Source organism: Artibeus jamaicensis, unplaced genomic scaffold (assembly GCF_021234435.1).
Source record: "Artibeus jamaicensis isolate MK-2021 breed Jamaican fruit bat unplaced genomic scaffold, CSHL_Jam_final contig_464, whole genome shotgun sequence".
Taxonomy (NCBI): domain Eukaryota; kingdom Metazoa; phylum Chordata; class Mammalia; order Chiroptera; family Phyllostomidae; genus Artibeus; species Artibeus jamaicensis.
Genome location: NW_026521842.1, coordinates 12,838,288 through 12,852,551, shown reverse-complemented (window position 1 = coordinate 12,852,551; position 14,264 = coordinate 12,838,288). Strand labels below are relative to the sequence as shown.

The following is a 14,264-nucleotide window of genomic DNA, read 5'->3' as shown; positions in this document are numbered from 1 at the left end:
AAAATCTTTTTAAAAAACTTCTAAAAAAAAAGAGAAAATGTGTTTCATGTGCCCTTTCTAAGGGAGCTGAGTATATATTCCGGTGAAGTTAAAGAGTGACAACCAAGAAAGAAAAAGATGTGCAATATAAGAATTAGCAGATTTAACCTGGAGGTTTAGAGTGTCTTCTGCGCAGTAGTCCTAGTGAACACCTCACCAGATTAGAACAGAAAGAACAGTGTCCTCAGAAATAATAATGGAATTGATTTTAAACTATAGACAAAGTGGTTAAGAAGCTCAGCTTTTTAATGGCGGGGTGAAGAAAGTAATGTTTCTTCTCTCAGTGCATTAAAAATTACAACTCATACCCCTACACATATACATCCCTAATCTCCATGATCCTTCCTTACTTCTGCTCTTAGCACTTGTTGGTGCTTAACCCACACTGTGTCCTGAATGAATGAATGAATGGGTGTGGAGGACTTGAAGCCTGAGATCACAATAGTGCCATATTTGCAGGGGCAACCAAGATCTCCAATCTTATCAAGGGCGAAAAACTCGGTCAGCTGAAGGACTTGCCACCCTGGGAAATTTCAAAGTCTGGTCTGTGGTAGTTGCTTCAGTCTCTGTGTAGTTGACCATCCCTCCCGTTTTAGCAGCACTCCTACACCCCCCCTGAGGGTACCAAAGCTTTTTTGCTCCTGACCAGTGGAAGAAATAAGTCTTTTTTTTAGACTTATTTTTTAAGACAGTTTTAGGTTTACAACAAAATTGAAAGGGAGGCGCAGGGATTTCCCATACACCTCCTTCCCTCACACATTCACAGGCTTCCTCATTATCGACATCACTCACTGGAGCAGTACATCTGTTACCAAGGATGGTCCTGCACCGACGCATCACAACCACCCGAAGTCTGTAGTTTACCTTAGAGTTCACTTTTGGTGCTGCATGTTCTATGGGTTTGGACAAATGTACAATGACATATATCCATTATTATTATAATTGAGTATTTTCACTGCCCAAAGTTCCTCTCTGCTCCATCTATTCACCCCTTCCAGCTCCCAGCAACCACTAATCTTTTTAGTGGTCTCTATAGTTTTGCCTTCTCTAGAATGTCATATAGTTAGAATCCTCCAGATTGGCTTCTTCCACTTAGAGATAAGCATTTCAGTTTTCTCCATTTCTTTTTATGTCTTGCTAGCTCATTTTTAAAGCACTGAGTAATATTCCATCAGATAGGTGAGAATGAAAACGATTGATTTAACCCTGCATAGGTAAGGGTGGGAGTTGTCAGTAGGAGAGGATGACAAAGGCATTCTTGACCATGTTCCAGGGAGGAATTGGTACTCCATTTCTACAGTAATTGGACAGTTTCACATTTCAAACATAAACTCTCTTTGATCCAGCAGTCCTTTTAAGAACTGCCTGTAGACAGGCATCTCCTGGGGGCTACTCCCATCCCGGAGCCTGGATTCTCAGGAGTATGTCTTTTGTTTTGTCAAGGAAACTTGATTCCAAGGGGGACAACAGGAAGTCGAGGTTCCTTGAGCCACGACCCAATCCCTTTCTGTTTCTGTTCCTTCACCCTGTACTCGATGAACTCCTATTCCTCCTTCATCTATTTAAACCAAATGTTTCAAAGGTCTTTCCGACTCCCCGTGCTAAAGTACAATAGGTCTACCCATTGTTATTGTTTCTTCTTGGGACACAATCAACATTTAAGTTGCATGTTTACCTGTGGGGATATTTATACAGGGTCTGCACTCCCCAAAGAGTAAGGGCTGTGACTGCTCTGTCCCTCACTATGTCCCCGGAGCCTGGTACTGGGCCTGACTCATTGGAGCACTCAACTGGTTACTGCTTGTCTGTCTGTCCTGAAGCTGCTCTGGTTTCATGCCAGGGCCAGGGAACTCACCCAGAGTCTTGCCCGAAGTGTCCAATATGCACGGAGCAAAGTCTGGGAGCCAGTCATCCTCATCCTGGGACCTCAGAAGTCAGGTGAGAATGGGTGAATTTTACGGTAAAGGCCAATAATTATAGCCATCGATACAATTTGTGAGCCAGCAGAGGCAAATGCAACTTGCGAGAAGCCACATTCAGGCTGTGTCTAAGCCTGATCCTAAAGCCTTCCTTCTGGACCTCACTAGGGATCATGTCTCCCCGGTCTTAGCTTCTGGCACCATGAACATCCTGCTCACCCTCCTTTGCCTAAACATACCACGTTGCCTGGGAATGTGCCTAGGCTGGGTCCTCCACTCCACAGTGTGCTCTGTACAGGCAGGGCCAGCGAAGGGTGGAGGACAGCTTTATCCCCAGGGGCAGAGTAGAGGGCGGAGGACAGAGGAATGCAGGAAGGAAAGGAGCTAGTGGCACACCCCTCAACATTCTGGTCCTTGAGATATTTGCAGCCAAATGCCAGGACCGCTCCCCAGTACCCAGTGATCTGTCATTGCCAGGGAGAAATGATCTGGCCTTCCAAGCCTGTGGCGGGGTCCTTTGCTGCATGCCCAGTTTGATTTACTGTTAGAAGTATTGAAGTCAAAGATGTGTTTGAATCCTACCCCCAAAATTAAGCTATGTGACCCTAGCCTTTCTATGTCACAGAGATCCTTTTAATAAATCTGGGGTTTTTAAATACCTTCTTTGTGATATTGTAAGCAGGGGCAGAGCCAGGGTTAATGGAGCCTGAAGCCCCTACAATTTGATGGATCCTCCAATGAGGAGTCCTGAACTTCAGCTTCAAGGTCAATATATTACCGCTCCGTGCAAGAAAATAAGCAGAAAATGCCATGCCCTCCTTGCCCTGCCTGCTTTGCAGTGAAGATGTGGGTCCACAGTCCAGGTCCCACCAACCTAAGGCCACATCTGAGAATCAGAAGCTAGCACCCTCCAGAACCCCTTCTGGTGGCTGATGGCAACAGTAAGGATGGCTCCCTCATTTCTGGAGGTGATTGGCACCGTAGTTCTGGTGGCAACTTTTCAGTCCCCAGACCAACTCTCTGGCCCAGTTGAATTTGGTGTATTCCATTTGTGTGGTCTCAAATCTGCTGCCTAGAGGTTTTGTGAGCTTTTTTTTTTTTCCTTTTTGTCATTTTTTTAAGCTCAGTACTAAGCCCTCTACACAGCCAGCATCCCTTTAATAGATTTTGCTTCCAGAGCTAGCTGTTGTGGTTTGCAGTTAGGAATCTTACTCTGTTCTCCTCTGGGGCTTTGGCCTGGAATGACCAGAGGAAGACAGAGCCTCCCCCCCGCCCGGCCCCCCTGCGCTTATAGCAAACCTGATCTAGTTACACTCACCCTGTGACCTGCCCTGCAAGCACTGATCCTGCTGCCAGCCTCTTGTTCCACCACACGCTCTGCCTGGCTTGCTGCCCGGACCTTCCCAGCCTTTCTCCCTCCACCTTTGCTCCTCACCGCACCCCTCCAGACTTAGCCAGGCGGCTCTAGATTCCTCACCTGAGGCCCAGAGCTCACCACTTTCTGTATTGCACACCTGTGGCTCCAACCATGGCTGACTGCTCTTCACTAGGACAAATAAGATGGGAAAACCTGACCCATCTTCATCCAGGAGACAGGTCTCTGCAAGCCTAATTCAGCAAAACCTTCCTTCTCCCTTCATTCTCCTAACTGTGTGGCCTTGGATAAGTCCCTTCACTCTGGCATGTTTGTCGAACTTTACAGGCTGTAAACTCTAATCTGTATCACACAGGTTAATTATGTTTATTTCTGTATGTAGGATCTTTCCCGTCAGGACAAATCAAAGGTTCACCTTACCTGGGCAGGTGATGGGGGTGTGTGGGCTCCTGGGAGACGAGGCAGAGACTAGGTAGGGGCTGACCACAAGATAAAGAGGCATCTGGTCTGATTTTTTGCTGAAGATACAAGTGGATAGAAATGTCAACAGCTGTGTCGCAATGTGGTGCCAGGGACATGGGGAGAACGGTGTGTGAGCAGATGTACAGACTTCGGGACCCAGCTCACCTCGTGCCCCTCCACTCCCAGACAGGGAGGAGACACCCTTCTCAGCTGCTGGATGATGCATCATCCAAGGGAGGAGAGAGATACGGGGAAAGAAGGAGCTTGAGTGGAAGCCAAGTTGCCTGAACTATTCCCAGTGCTCAGAGGAAGTGGGGGCAGGAGTTTTGCTTTCCATGAAGGATGTGCCTGTTGGGAACTTGGCTGGGAAAGAGGGCTTGAGGGAAAGTCAAGCAGTGGCGATGAAGAAACACGGAGTTTGGGGATGCAGCCCTATCCTAATACAAGGGAGGACGCCTGAACTCCAGGCCACTGCAGTAACAGCCTTTGCACTGTGTATCCCAGTTCCCTCCCCACCATAGTTTCCTTCAGAGCTGGGGCCCACTGCTAAGGCCCAGGGTGCTTGTCGGTGGATGATGCCCAGCTGAAGCTGCTCGGGCCCCGTGGCAACACCAGGTCCAGGGAGAGATCACGCTGCTCGTCCTCGGAAAACACCGGCCGGTAGCCCAGCAGTTGCAGTGCGCCTGCACACAGCTCCTGCACGCGGCGGATCTTGGTGAAGGACAGCGCATGGCGCCAGGCCTGGGAGACATTGAGTGCATCCCTGGATGTGGTCTTGAAGGCCTCGCGGCGCGCGCCAGGCCCGGACCCATGAGTGATGTTGTGGATCCAGGCCTCCAATTGCGGCGTGAGGTTCAGGCCAGCGAAGGCATAGAGTGCACGGATCTCTGGCAGTGGTGCTCGTGCCAGGTCCTCAAAGCGCACCAGTCGGTAGCGGCCATGCAAGAAGGGCGGTGGCTTGCGGGTGGCAGCCTCAGCGATGCGCACGTGGCTGCGGCACACCTCACGTACCACACGCAGGCCCGGGTCAGCCTCCACCCATGTGCCATTGGTGCCCAGCACGATGCCATTGTCACGTGCCAGTGCCTTGGCTGTCTGCTCGCGTGAGCGCAGCACTGCCCGGGGGTCCCGCACTAGGTGCACAATGTGCAGGTTGAGCGCAGGGTCGGTGAGCAGCGGGTAGAGCACCTGCAGGTTGAAGAAGCGCACCTCCTTGAGCACCACGTGGCTGTAGGAGCGGCAGGCTTCCTGGACCAGGCCGAAGGGCCTCCGAGCGCACAGCGGCTTGCACACGGCCTCGCTGCTAATGGCTCCGCGCTGAAAGGCACTGCAGGCTGGCGGCGAGCACAGTGCGCGGCTCACCGCCCACTGGAAGAGGTCGGAGAGGTTGCGACGCCAAGGCAGGTAGGCATCGAACACCTCCATGTCACACAGGAAGACCGAGCGCACCAGGTCACGCACTGCCATGTGCAGCGCCGGTGCACTGCCCTGCGACAGGGCGGACCACACGTGCCACGCAGGCTCCATTAGGTAGAAGACATCGGGGTGTTGGCTGAAGAGCTGGCCCACAAAGGATGAGCCTGAGCGCCAGGAGGACAGCACCAGCACGTGCACTCGCTCCTCGCTGCCCGCCGGGGATGTCAGCCTGGGCCGGGAGACCAGGAAGAGCAGGAGACCTGTCTGCGCCAGCAAGAGCACGGTCACCGCGGTGCTGGAGATGCGTGGCAGCCACATGCTGCTGGCCGAAGCCTGCGGGAAGGGAGTTCACCTGTTAGGGACCACAGCCCGCTCTCCCATTCCACACCCTAATCGCCCAGTGATCGTAGGGGGCGATCCTGGGAATGTGACGTTAAGACCTACACGTGATCTAGTCCATGCAGAGCAAAAGGCCAGTGGCAGAATGCTACGGGAAAAGTCTCCTCCCCTCTCTTCTCTCTCCCCCTCTTCCTCTCTTCTTCCTTCCCTCCCTCCTTATCTGATGAAGAAAATATTTTAAAAACAAAACTCCTGCCTTTCGGTTAAGAATTCCTTTTGGGGAAACACTTTTAGGTTGTTTAGCTAAACAGCATGATGGATGATTTGGTTCCTTCAGTTTGAATCTTGGCTCTGAGGCTCCCTAGCCTGTGATCTTGGACCAAACACTTAACCTCTCTGTGACTCAGTTTACCCATCTGTAAAAAGGGGATAATACTGGTTCTGGAGCATTGAAATAAGCATGGGGGAGAGGCAAATGTGCTAAACTCCTCTAACTGATAACTTGCATTATTCCACACAGTGATCGTCTGCATTGTTTCATTTTTTAAAATACGTAGATACAACTTTTGTTATTAAAAGTAAACAAATGAATTTAAAAAAGACAACACCAACGGTTGCCATCACCCACGGGGACTGAAGTGCTGCAGGAGATGTGGACTTGAGGGTGGGCATCCTTCCAGAGCCTGTGAGTTTGCAGAAGAATCCAGTTCAGGGAGAGGCAGGACAGAGCCAGAGAAGCTGGGAGGTGAGGGCGGAGTCAGACCCCTGGTGGCTGCTTGCCCTTTCCCTACTGAGGCTACTCACCACTGCCCTGGGCTGCCGGGATAGCTGCCCACCTCAATCACAAATCCATGGAAGATGCCTGGAGGGCCCTCAGGTCCTGAGAAAGCAGGAGGGAGGCTGGGTTAGAGTCCCACAGGGGGAGATAGTGCTGTGCATCGGGAGCGATTTGCCTTCCTGGACTGACAGAGAGTTCCATGCGGTGGGGGCGGAGCTGCCCTGCCCCTGGCTGCCGCTGGGCACAGACCAGAGGCTGGATACATTTTTCCAAATGACTGAACTGACTGTCTCTCCTGCTAAGTGCAGGAGAGACGACTGCCACTGAGTTCTGACAGTGCCACTCAGGAGCTGTGAGACCCGGAGCAAATGACTTGAATTCTCCAAGGCTCGGTTTCCTCCTGTGTAAGTTGGGGATAACATTTAACCTCTTACAGTGGTTGTGAGGAGCGCTGGCACAGGCACATGTGAGGAAAGGGCTTGTGAAGGCGCCATACTTATCCCCCAGGTTACTGTTGCCGAGAGAAGGGAAGGGAAGAAAAAAAGGGAGAGAAACATCACCGTGAGACATCAGTTGGTTGCCTCCCACACGCACCCTGACTGAGGACAGAAGCCGCAACCCAGACAAGTGCCCTGACTGCGAATCGAATCGGCACCCTTTTGCTTTGAGGGATGATGCCCAATCAAGTGAACCACACCAGTCAGGGCATTTGGTGAACCTTTAAAATGTCATGTTTGTGCTACAGGAAGGAACACTGAGCTTTCCCACCCTGAGGTTCCCAAGTTCTCTCCTCTTTGCTCCTGAGATAATCTCAAGGAAGAGGTGCTTTGACGGGAAGAGGCCCAGAAGTTGCCTCCTGCTTTCACAGCATTTGCTCCCTAATAACATTGGTGACATGGACCCTCTCTGTCCATGTCACCAGTGAGAGAAGCCAGGGACTAGACCGTGAGCAGAGCCCTCGTCTGCTCCTTCCCCTTATCGGGAGGCTGCGGGAGCGGGCGGAGGACGCCCGACAGCCGCCATCTGCTGACTCCAGAACTGCCTCTTGGATCCCATGCCCACTCCTGGAAAACCTGCAAGCCACCCATCTGCTCTGCACTTGTTATTTAAAATAATTGATTTTTTTCTATCGCTTACTACCATGAGTTCTGATTAAATAGTGGATTCCATTGGTGGGGTGGCCTGGGGTTAGCGGTATAAAGGAGCAGGGGCGGAGCTTCTGGAGGGCAGGTCATGCTCTGTTCTTGATACGGGGGCTAATTACACGTGTGCGCTCGACCTGTGAAAAGTCAGCAGGCTCTCCTTACATGATCTGTACTCTTCTATAGGTATATTTCAATAAAGTTTAAAATCCTGACTAAGATAGTAGTGTCATATCAGAGAAGGTCCCGAAGACTGGATGAATAAATGATGACAAATATTTGCTGATCGAAACCAGATACTCTGTGAGCCAAATCCAAAGGGAGTAATTTCCCACTTATCCCGCATTTCTTTCTGCTGAGCATCTTGAAGTTTCAATACCCTCTCCATAGCCCTGACTATTTCTTGGCCTGAGAGATCTAGGAAGGAGCTACCATTCTACCCGATTTGCAGTCAGGAAAACTGAGTAAGGGCAGAGAACGGTTTGCCATGGCAGGGGCGGAGCTGGGGCCCAGGAGTCCAGCTCTCTGGGCAGCACTGACCTGTAGCTCAGTTCTGCGTGCCCTTAACTCAGCAGCATGTCCTGTCACCAGCCTCTCCCAGCCCTGGCAAAGAATCTAAGGGAGTGAAATATAATAGTAAGTACAAATTCTTGGCTTAGATTTCTCTCAGTTTGGCATCAGCTGGAGGCCAGCCCTGTTGAGGAATCCCAAAGGCCGGAACAAATGGATTCGGATGTGGGACCAGTGGACCCTAGGTATCAGCGACCACCCTCAGGGGCAAAACGGCTCCACTGGAGCCCAGGGCATCCATTAGGGAGAAGGCTGCGAAGGAGGGGAAGAAAAAGAGAAAAGGGAGAGGAGGAAAAGAGAAAAGGAAAATAAAACAAAGCAGAGAGGGAGGTAGAGAGAGAGAGAAAGAAAGATGGGTGTTTATAATGGAGTAGGACCAAGAACCATCAGCAAATACCATCCACCGAGGGCTTCCTGTGTGCCACGCCTTTTCCACCCATCTTCAGATTTAATCTCACAACAACCCTGCGAAGTAGACCTGCTGCTCGTCCCTATTTTACGCCTGAAGAAATGGAGGCTTAGAAAGATTAAGGAACTTGCCTAGAGGACTCACCCAGCAGCTGAGTCAGTCTGTGAACCCTACTAGTCTAAGTTTAGAGCTTTTAACTATATAGTATCAAGTGGACAAACACAAGTAACAACACATATGCACAAATACACACACCAAGTATGTCAACTGTGTATAACGCACCACTGTTTTATAGACACAAATGTCAAAGGACACCCAGAAATGGCAGAAAGTATTTGCAAATCATATCTACAGCAAAGGACTGACACCCGGAATATCTAACAGGCTGTTACAACTCCACAATAAAAGACAACTTGATTTAAAAATGGGCAAAAGATTTGAGGAGACATGTCTCCAAAGATGCACAAAGAACCTATGAGCACATGAAATGATGCTTGACGTTTATAGTCAGAGAAATGCAAATCAAAGCTATAATGAGAGCCCACTTTCCATCTACTGGGATGGCTAAAATGAAAAAGAGAGTAACAAGTGTTAGTGAGAACGAGGAGAAATGGAGCCTCACACTCTGCGGATGGGAGTGGGAGATGGGGCCGCTGCTGTGGAATGAAGGCAACTCCTCAGAAGTTGAAAGAGTTACCAAGTGATACAGCAACTCCAGAACACCCATCCAAGAGTATTAAAAACATATGCCCCCACAAAAACTTGTTTATGAACTGTCATAACAGCACTGTTCATAATGGCCAAAATGTGGAAACATCTCAAATGTTCATCAATTGATGAATGGATAAACACAATGTGATGTGTTTATTATCTGAATATTATCTGGAAATAAAAAAGGAAGTACTGATGCATGTGGATGAATCGTGAGGTGCTTAACACACAACACTGAATACACCACAAACCAGTGAACTGTGTACTTTAAAAGGGTGAACTTTAAGGCATGTGAATTATATCTCAATAAAGCTGTTATAAAAAACACACATTCTATACTTGGTCTCCACACATGCACGGTATGGAGGCAGTGAGGGAGCAGTGAGCACGTTCCCTTCTGTGTTGCCCCAGGTGTTGACTGAGCCCTTTTGTTACAGAGATAATCTGGAATGTTCTCCGGTTTACTTTTTTAACCTTTTATCTTGCTGAATGTTAGTGGCTATTTTGGTATGGCCAGATTAATGTTTTGTTCTTGTTAATGTTTTGCTGTATTTTCTAGTCAGTCTATAATAAACTTTGATTACCGTGGTAATCCTAAAGTCAGTTTTTTTCAAGTTGGTTAAAGGAGGCATGGGTGGAGCTTGCCTGCTCCAGCCTTCACTGCGGGGAGAGAGGTGCCTGCAAGTCTGTCTCCCAGCTGACGTGGTACCCAGGAGACCGGAGAACAGGTGCATGGGATGAATGACCTCCTACGTGCAGTGAGAGGTGTCAAGATGCCCACACCCACCCTGGGGCAGAACATGTGTCTGGCCCCAAGCCCTAGCCACATCCGCCATCTCTCTGCTGGCCCAACAAGCAACTGCACAGCATTGGCCGGAGTCAGGGGGCTGGAGGTGCACAGCCCAGATGCTGCTGGAGGAAACAGGTTTGCCTGCAAGAATCTATTGGGAAATGAAATCAGATTGGTCTGGGAAAAGAGCCTGCAGTCCCCCAGCTCAGAGGTGCCTGGGGGCACTTCAGAGTAGATAACACATAAACCCCTTTCCCTGGCTCTGAGTTTTGGGGATCCCCAAAGTACACTTTGCACAGCACCTAGTTTGGTCTAAATCACAGAACCTGCCAGCTGGACAGCCCTCCAGTCTGGGGCTTCCGCCTCTCCACTGGAGTAACACACACACCGGACAGAGGCACTGAGGGCCCTGTGTTCCCAGGTGTTGACTGAACCCTTTTGTTACATAGATAATCCAGAATGTTCTCTGGTTTGTTTTCGTAATCTTTTATTTTGACTGTTTTTTAAAAAGTAAATTATTCTTCCATGTCAATGACATAAAAAAGAGATTGTTTTAGAAGAAATCAACTCAAAACACATAACAAGTTGCGGAACATGTATAAATTTTGAGCCAAACAAACTAAACTGCAAGAAGATATCTTTAAGGTAATCAGAAAAGTCGTAATATAAATGGAATATTAGGTGATATTGTGAAATCATTGTTAATGCTATCATCATCACCCAGAATTCTCTTGTTCGTGCATTTCTGTACCTATCTCCCCTTACCAGACTGGAAGCAGAGCCCAGTCAGTCTCATTGAAGGGAGTACAGGGTAGTACAGTGGCTAATAGTGTGAACTCCACTTGATCATTTACTGTGAGATCTTGGGGAGGTTACTTAATCTCTCTGTGCCTTTTCCCCTTCATCTATAAGATGGAGAATACCGCCCTGGCTGGTGTGGCTCGATGGACTGAGTGCCTGCCCGTGAACCGAAAGGTCACTGGTTTGATTTCTGGTCAGGACACATGTCTGGGTTGTGGGGCAGGTCCTCAGCTGGGAGCGTGTGAGAGGCAACTGATCCATGTGTCTCTCACACACTGATGTTTCTCTCCCTCTCTTTTTCCCTTTCTTCCCCCTCCGTAAAAGTAAATAAAATAAAATAAATTGGGAAAATAATAAATTGGGAAAGGTTTAAATAGTAATAAATAAATATGATAAATAAATAATAATACAAGAATAAACTGTGTTTCACATACTCAAAACTGTAAATCTTTGCCCTACTCCTGTATAACCCAATGCATGGGCTTGATTTATTGATCAAATAAATAAATAAATATATATATTTATATATATATATAGAGAGAGAGAGAGAGAGGGAGGGAGAGCACGCTTAGAACAATGTCTGGCACATCGTACACTTATAACTACTTGTTCAAGTATTTTCCAAACCCTGGGTGACAACTATATTCTATGAATCCAAGGGAAACCTTGGATCTCATTAGGAAAACTCAAGGACAATAGCCTAATCAGGGTCAGGTGACTCTAGCACCCTAGCAACTGAAGGTGGCAAGCCAGTAGGGGCAGACCAAGTACATTCGAAACATAAACCAGTGAGTAAAGGCCAGAAGCCTGGCTTGGGAAGCCAGACTGGGTTCAAACCCTCGCTCTGCAGGCAGTGAGGCGTGTGACTCTGAGCCTGTTGCCCCTGAGCTCTCTGTGCTTCAGGCGACTCCTGTGTAAAGAGGCTATCATGGCAGATGCTGGTTGGAGAGGAGTAAATGGAACAATCTAGCACAGGCAGAGCGCTCTTATTAGCTCTGGCACTGGGCTCACCGTTTCAGGGAAGCCAAACCCTTTCTGCTCTTCAGGCCTCAGTTTTCCCATCCTCATGCCTCTGGTACAAGAGGGAAGACAAAGGAGAGTTAACATTTTCTGGACACCTATTCGAGGCCAAGAGAGGTCTCTATTGTTAGCCCAGGCAGGGGCGGCTGGACTCACATCAGCTGCATTTGGTTCCAAATTCACTCGCCAAGCTGCTTTTCCTCAAGAGTCCCGTGGAAAAAGCCCTTCGAGAGCTATCTAGATTAAAGCCATGCCCTTTGAAACTCAAGTTTCAAGAGGTAAAAGATCCCAGTAGTGATCCTGCAGGCCTCTGAAGTCCCAAGAAGGCACCTTTAAACTAGAGCTTGGGGCAGCGATGCCCTTTGCACGTTTTTAGAAGAAACACGACCTTCAGCTCCTCCCCCAACAACCCGACCTCCAGCAGCAAGATCGACGACCCCTACCCCCCCATAAGTGCCACTGGCCCATGCCCAAGCCGGCCCAGGATGGGGGCATCCGCGCGGAGAGGGGACGAAACCAACCTACCCCAAAGCTTGGGGTCCTTGGCTGACCTGGCGCGGCTGCCGAGGCTCGGCAAAGGCTTCTTGTCGTCTCTTCCACGCGCCACTCCACAGACTGCTGTCTCTTTACTGGGAGTCCGCAGGGGCTGCTTTGCTCCGTAGGGTCCCAAGGCTACTAAGGGATACCGGGTGATAGCAGGGATGAGGCTTTACGGACACCAACTTATTGGCGGCACCTGGAGACCCACGGCGGAGGGAACCTGGAAACAGGGCAGGAGTCCCCAGAAAAAAAAGAGGCGTCGTAAGAATGAGATGCTGCGGTGGAGGCAGTCCTGGGGCTACAAGGACCAGAGTCCCCCTAACCCTGGGTCCCCATCCGTACCAGCTCCGTGGCCCTGCGCTACCTGTGCGGCTGCCAGCGGCCCCGCGCGCTGTTCAGCGCTGCCCGCCCGGAGCGGAGCGCACACAATGAGGAGCTTTCAGACGTGGCTGCGGTCCCGGAGCCGGCGGGCGGGAGCCAGGATGGGAGGGAAGGAAGAAAGAAGCCGGTTGGCCCCCGGGTCCAGCTACCCAGCCCACCACTGACCGAGGGGCCACGCCTTGGGGGAGGGGCAGCTGCCCAGGGGCGGGCGTAAGAGGGTCCCGGATAAGAGGGGGCACAGGTGGGTTTAAGGGGGCTGCAGGAGGCGCACTGTTTGGAGGAAGATGTCAAAGGGCGCGGGCAGCCCCCTCTCATCTGACTAAAGCAGTGGTCTCCTTCTCTGGTCCCGAGAAGGAAGGTTCCCTTCAAAGAAATTACGAAGGAAAATGAATCTTAATCTTGCCCCTCCACGCTCTCAGAGGCATCCTCCCAGCGAGGTGACTTGGAATCCAAACGGGCTACCCAAGCCCCCGGCCTCAGCCCTAGGCCAAGGCCAAGGCTCCTCGATGCCAGGCAGAGCTGTCTGCCTCTCCTCTCATCCCCCCACCTCCCTGCTCTAGCCAAGAGGGCAGCAAGTCTGGATAAATACAGGATCCGTTTCAATAAATAAAGCAGATTCCCCCCTCCACCCCTTACAGAAAACAGAGCAGACTCCAGGCATCTGAAAATGACAGACCATTCTGACCTGGGGTAATCCACGGTGGGTTCTGAAAGCAGCCTCGGCTGCTGGAGCAGAGATTAGTGCATTCTTTCCAGAATGTGGCTTGGCAAGATGAGTTAAAATCCTTAAGAACCATCATAACCTTTTGGAATTAGTAATCCTTTCTAGGATCTATCTTAAGGAAATAAACCAGCAACAATGATTTACATACAGGGTTCACAGAGGTGTTTTTTATGACAACCAAAAAAAAAAAGAAATAATGCAAAAGATGAGAAACATATGTGCCAGAAGGCCAACAGTGGTTAACTTCTGGGTAGCAAAGTTACAGACAACTTATTTTCTTCAGTTTTCTGTAATTACACATTTCCCCCAATAGGCATTTAGAACTTCTCTGGTCAGAAGGAAACTTCTTTTTAAAAGTATGAACACGAGCGAAAGAAAGGGGAAGGTATAGAATTGCTTTATTAACCTTACATGACGGGACCTAAGTGGGGCTCTAAGGACTCCAGCTGATTCAAACAGAAACTGGATTATCACTTGGCAAAATTAGGGACTGACCCCTCCAAACATTGAGTAATTGTTTCAAACTCTGACTTAGCTTCTTGTTATAGCTCAGTTAACAAAATCCAGTATATTTCTCACCTTTTCTTTCAACTACACTGTGTGATTCAGGTTCAGAAGCTACCAACATCTGATCTGTAAACAGAATGACATTCACCAGACACAGTTGTAATTTTCCAGCCCGTGGTTTCCCCATGCCGTGTGGATTCTACCAAAACTCACATGTACCTGGGGCTGGACCAGGGAACTTTTGCCAAAAGAGCTAACAAAAGCTCCAAGGTCTTTGGGCAGAGCCCTGGCAAAGCAAGGCTGCTGGTGAGTAACTCGGGGAAATGTGTGCCACCTCTGCC

General features: G+C 49.5%; 1 protein-coding gene across 7 annotated transcripts; it reads right to left on the bottom strand.

Annotated features, from left to right (window-relative positions):
* Positions 1-3,674: 3,674 nt before the first annotated feature.
* Positions 3,675-14,214, bottom strand: LOC119048918 (carbohydrate sulfotransferase 6). Of its 7 annotated transcripts, XM_053666689.1 has the most exons (6): positions 12,654-14,214; positions 12,297-12,531; positions 8,011-8,085; positions 6,763-6,839; positions 6,355-6,430; positions 3,675-5,544 (listed from the first exon to the last, which is right to left on the bottom strand). In XM_053666689.1, exon 6 carries the CDS (start codon positions 5,527-5,529, stop codon positions 4,342-4,344), a length of 1,188 nt encoding a protein of 395 aa, XP_053522664.1. In that variant the 5' UTR covers positions 5,530-5,544; positions 6,355-6,430; positions 6,763-6,839; positions 8,011-8,085; positions 12,297-12,531; positions 12,654-14,214; the 3' UTR covers positions 3,675-4,341. The 7 variants fall into 7 exon arrangements, with proteins under 7 accessions (XP_053522664.1, XP_053522663.1, XP_037000639.2 ...); XM_053666688.1 differs by lacking the exons at positions 6,763-6,839; positions 8,011-8,085 and having other exon boundaries at positions 12,654-12,760; positions 13,378-14,214; XM_037144744.2 differs by lacking the exons at positions 6,763-6,839; positions 8,011-8,085.
* Between the last annotated feature and the right edge of the window lie 50 nt (positions 14,215-14,264).

Excerpts from the sequence above, each read along its gene's own strand:
- LOC119048918 (XM_053666689.1), bottom strand. The coding sequence starts at position 5,529 with ATGTGGCTGCCACGCATCTCCAGCACCGCGGTGACCGTGCTCTTGCTG.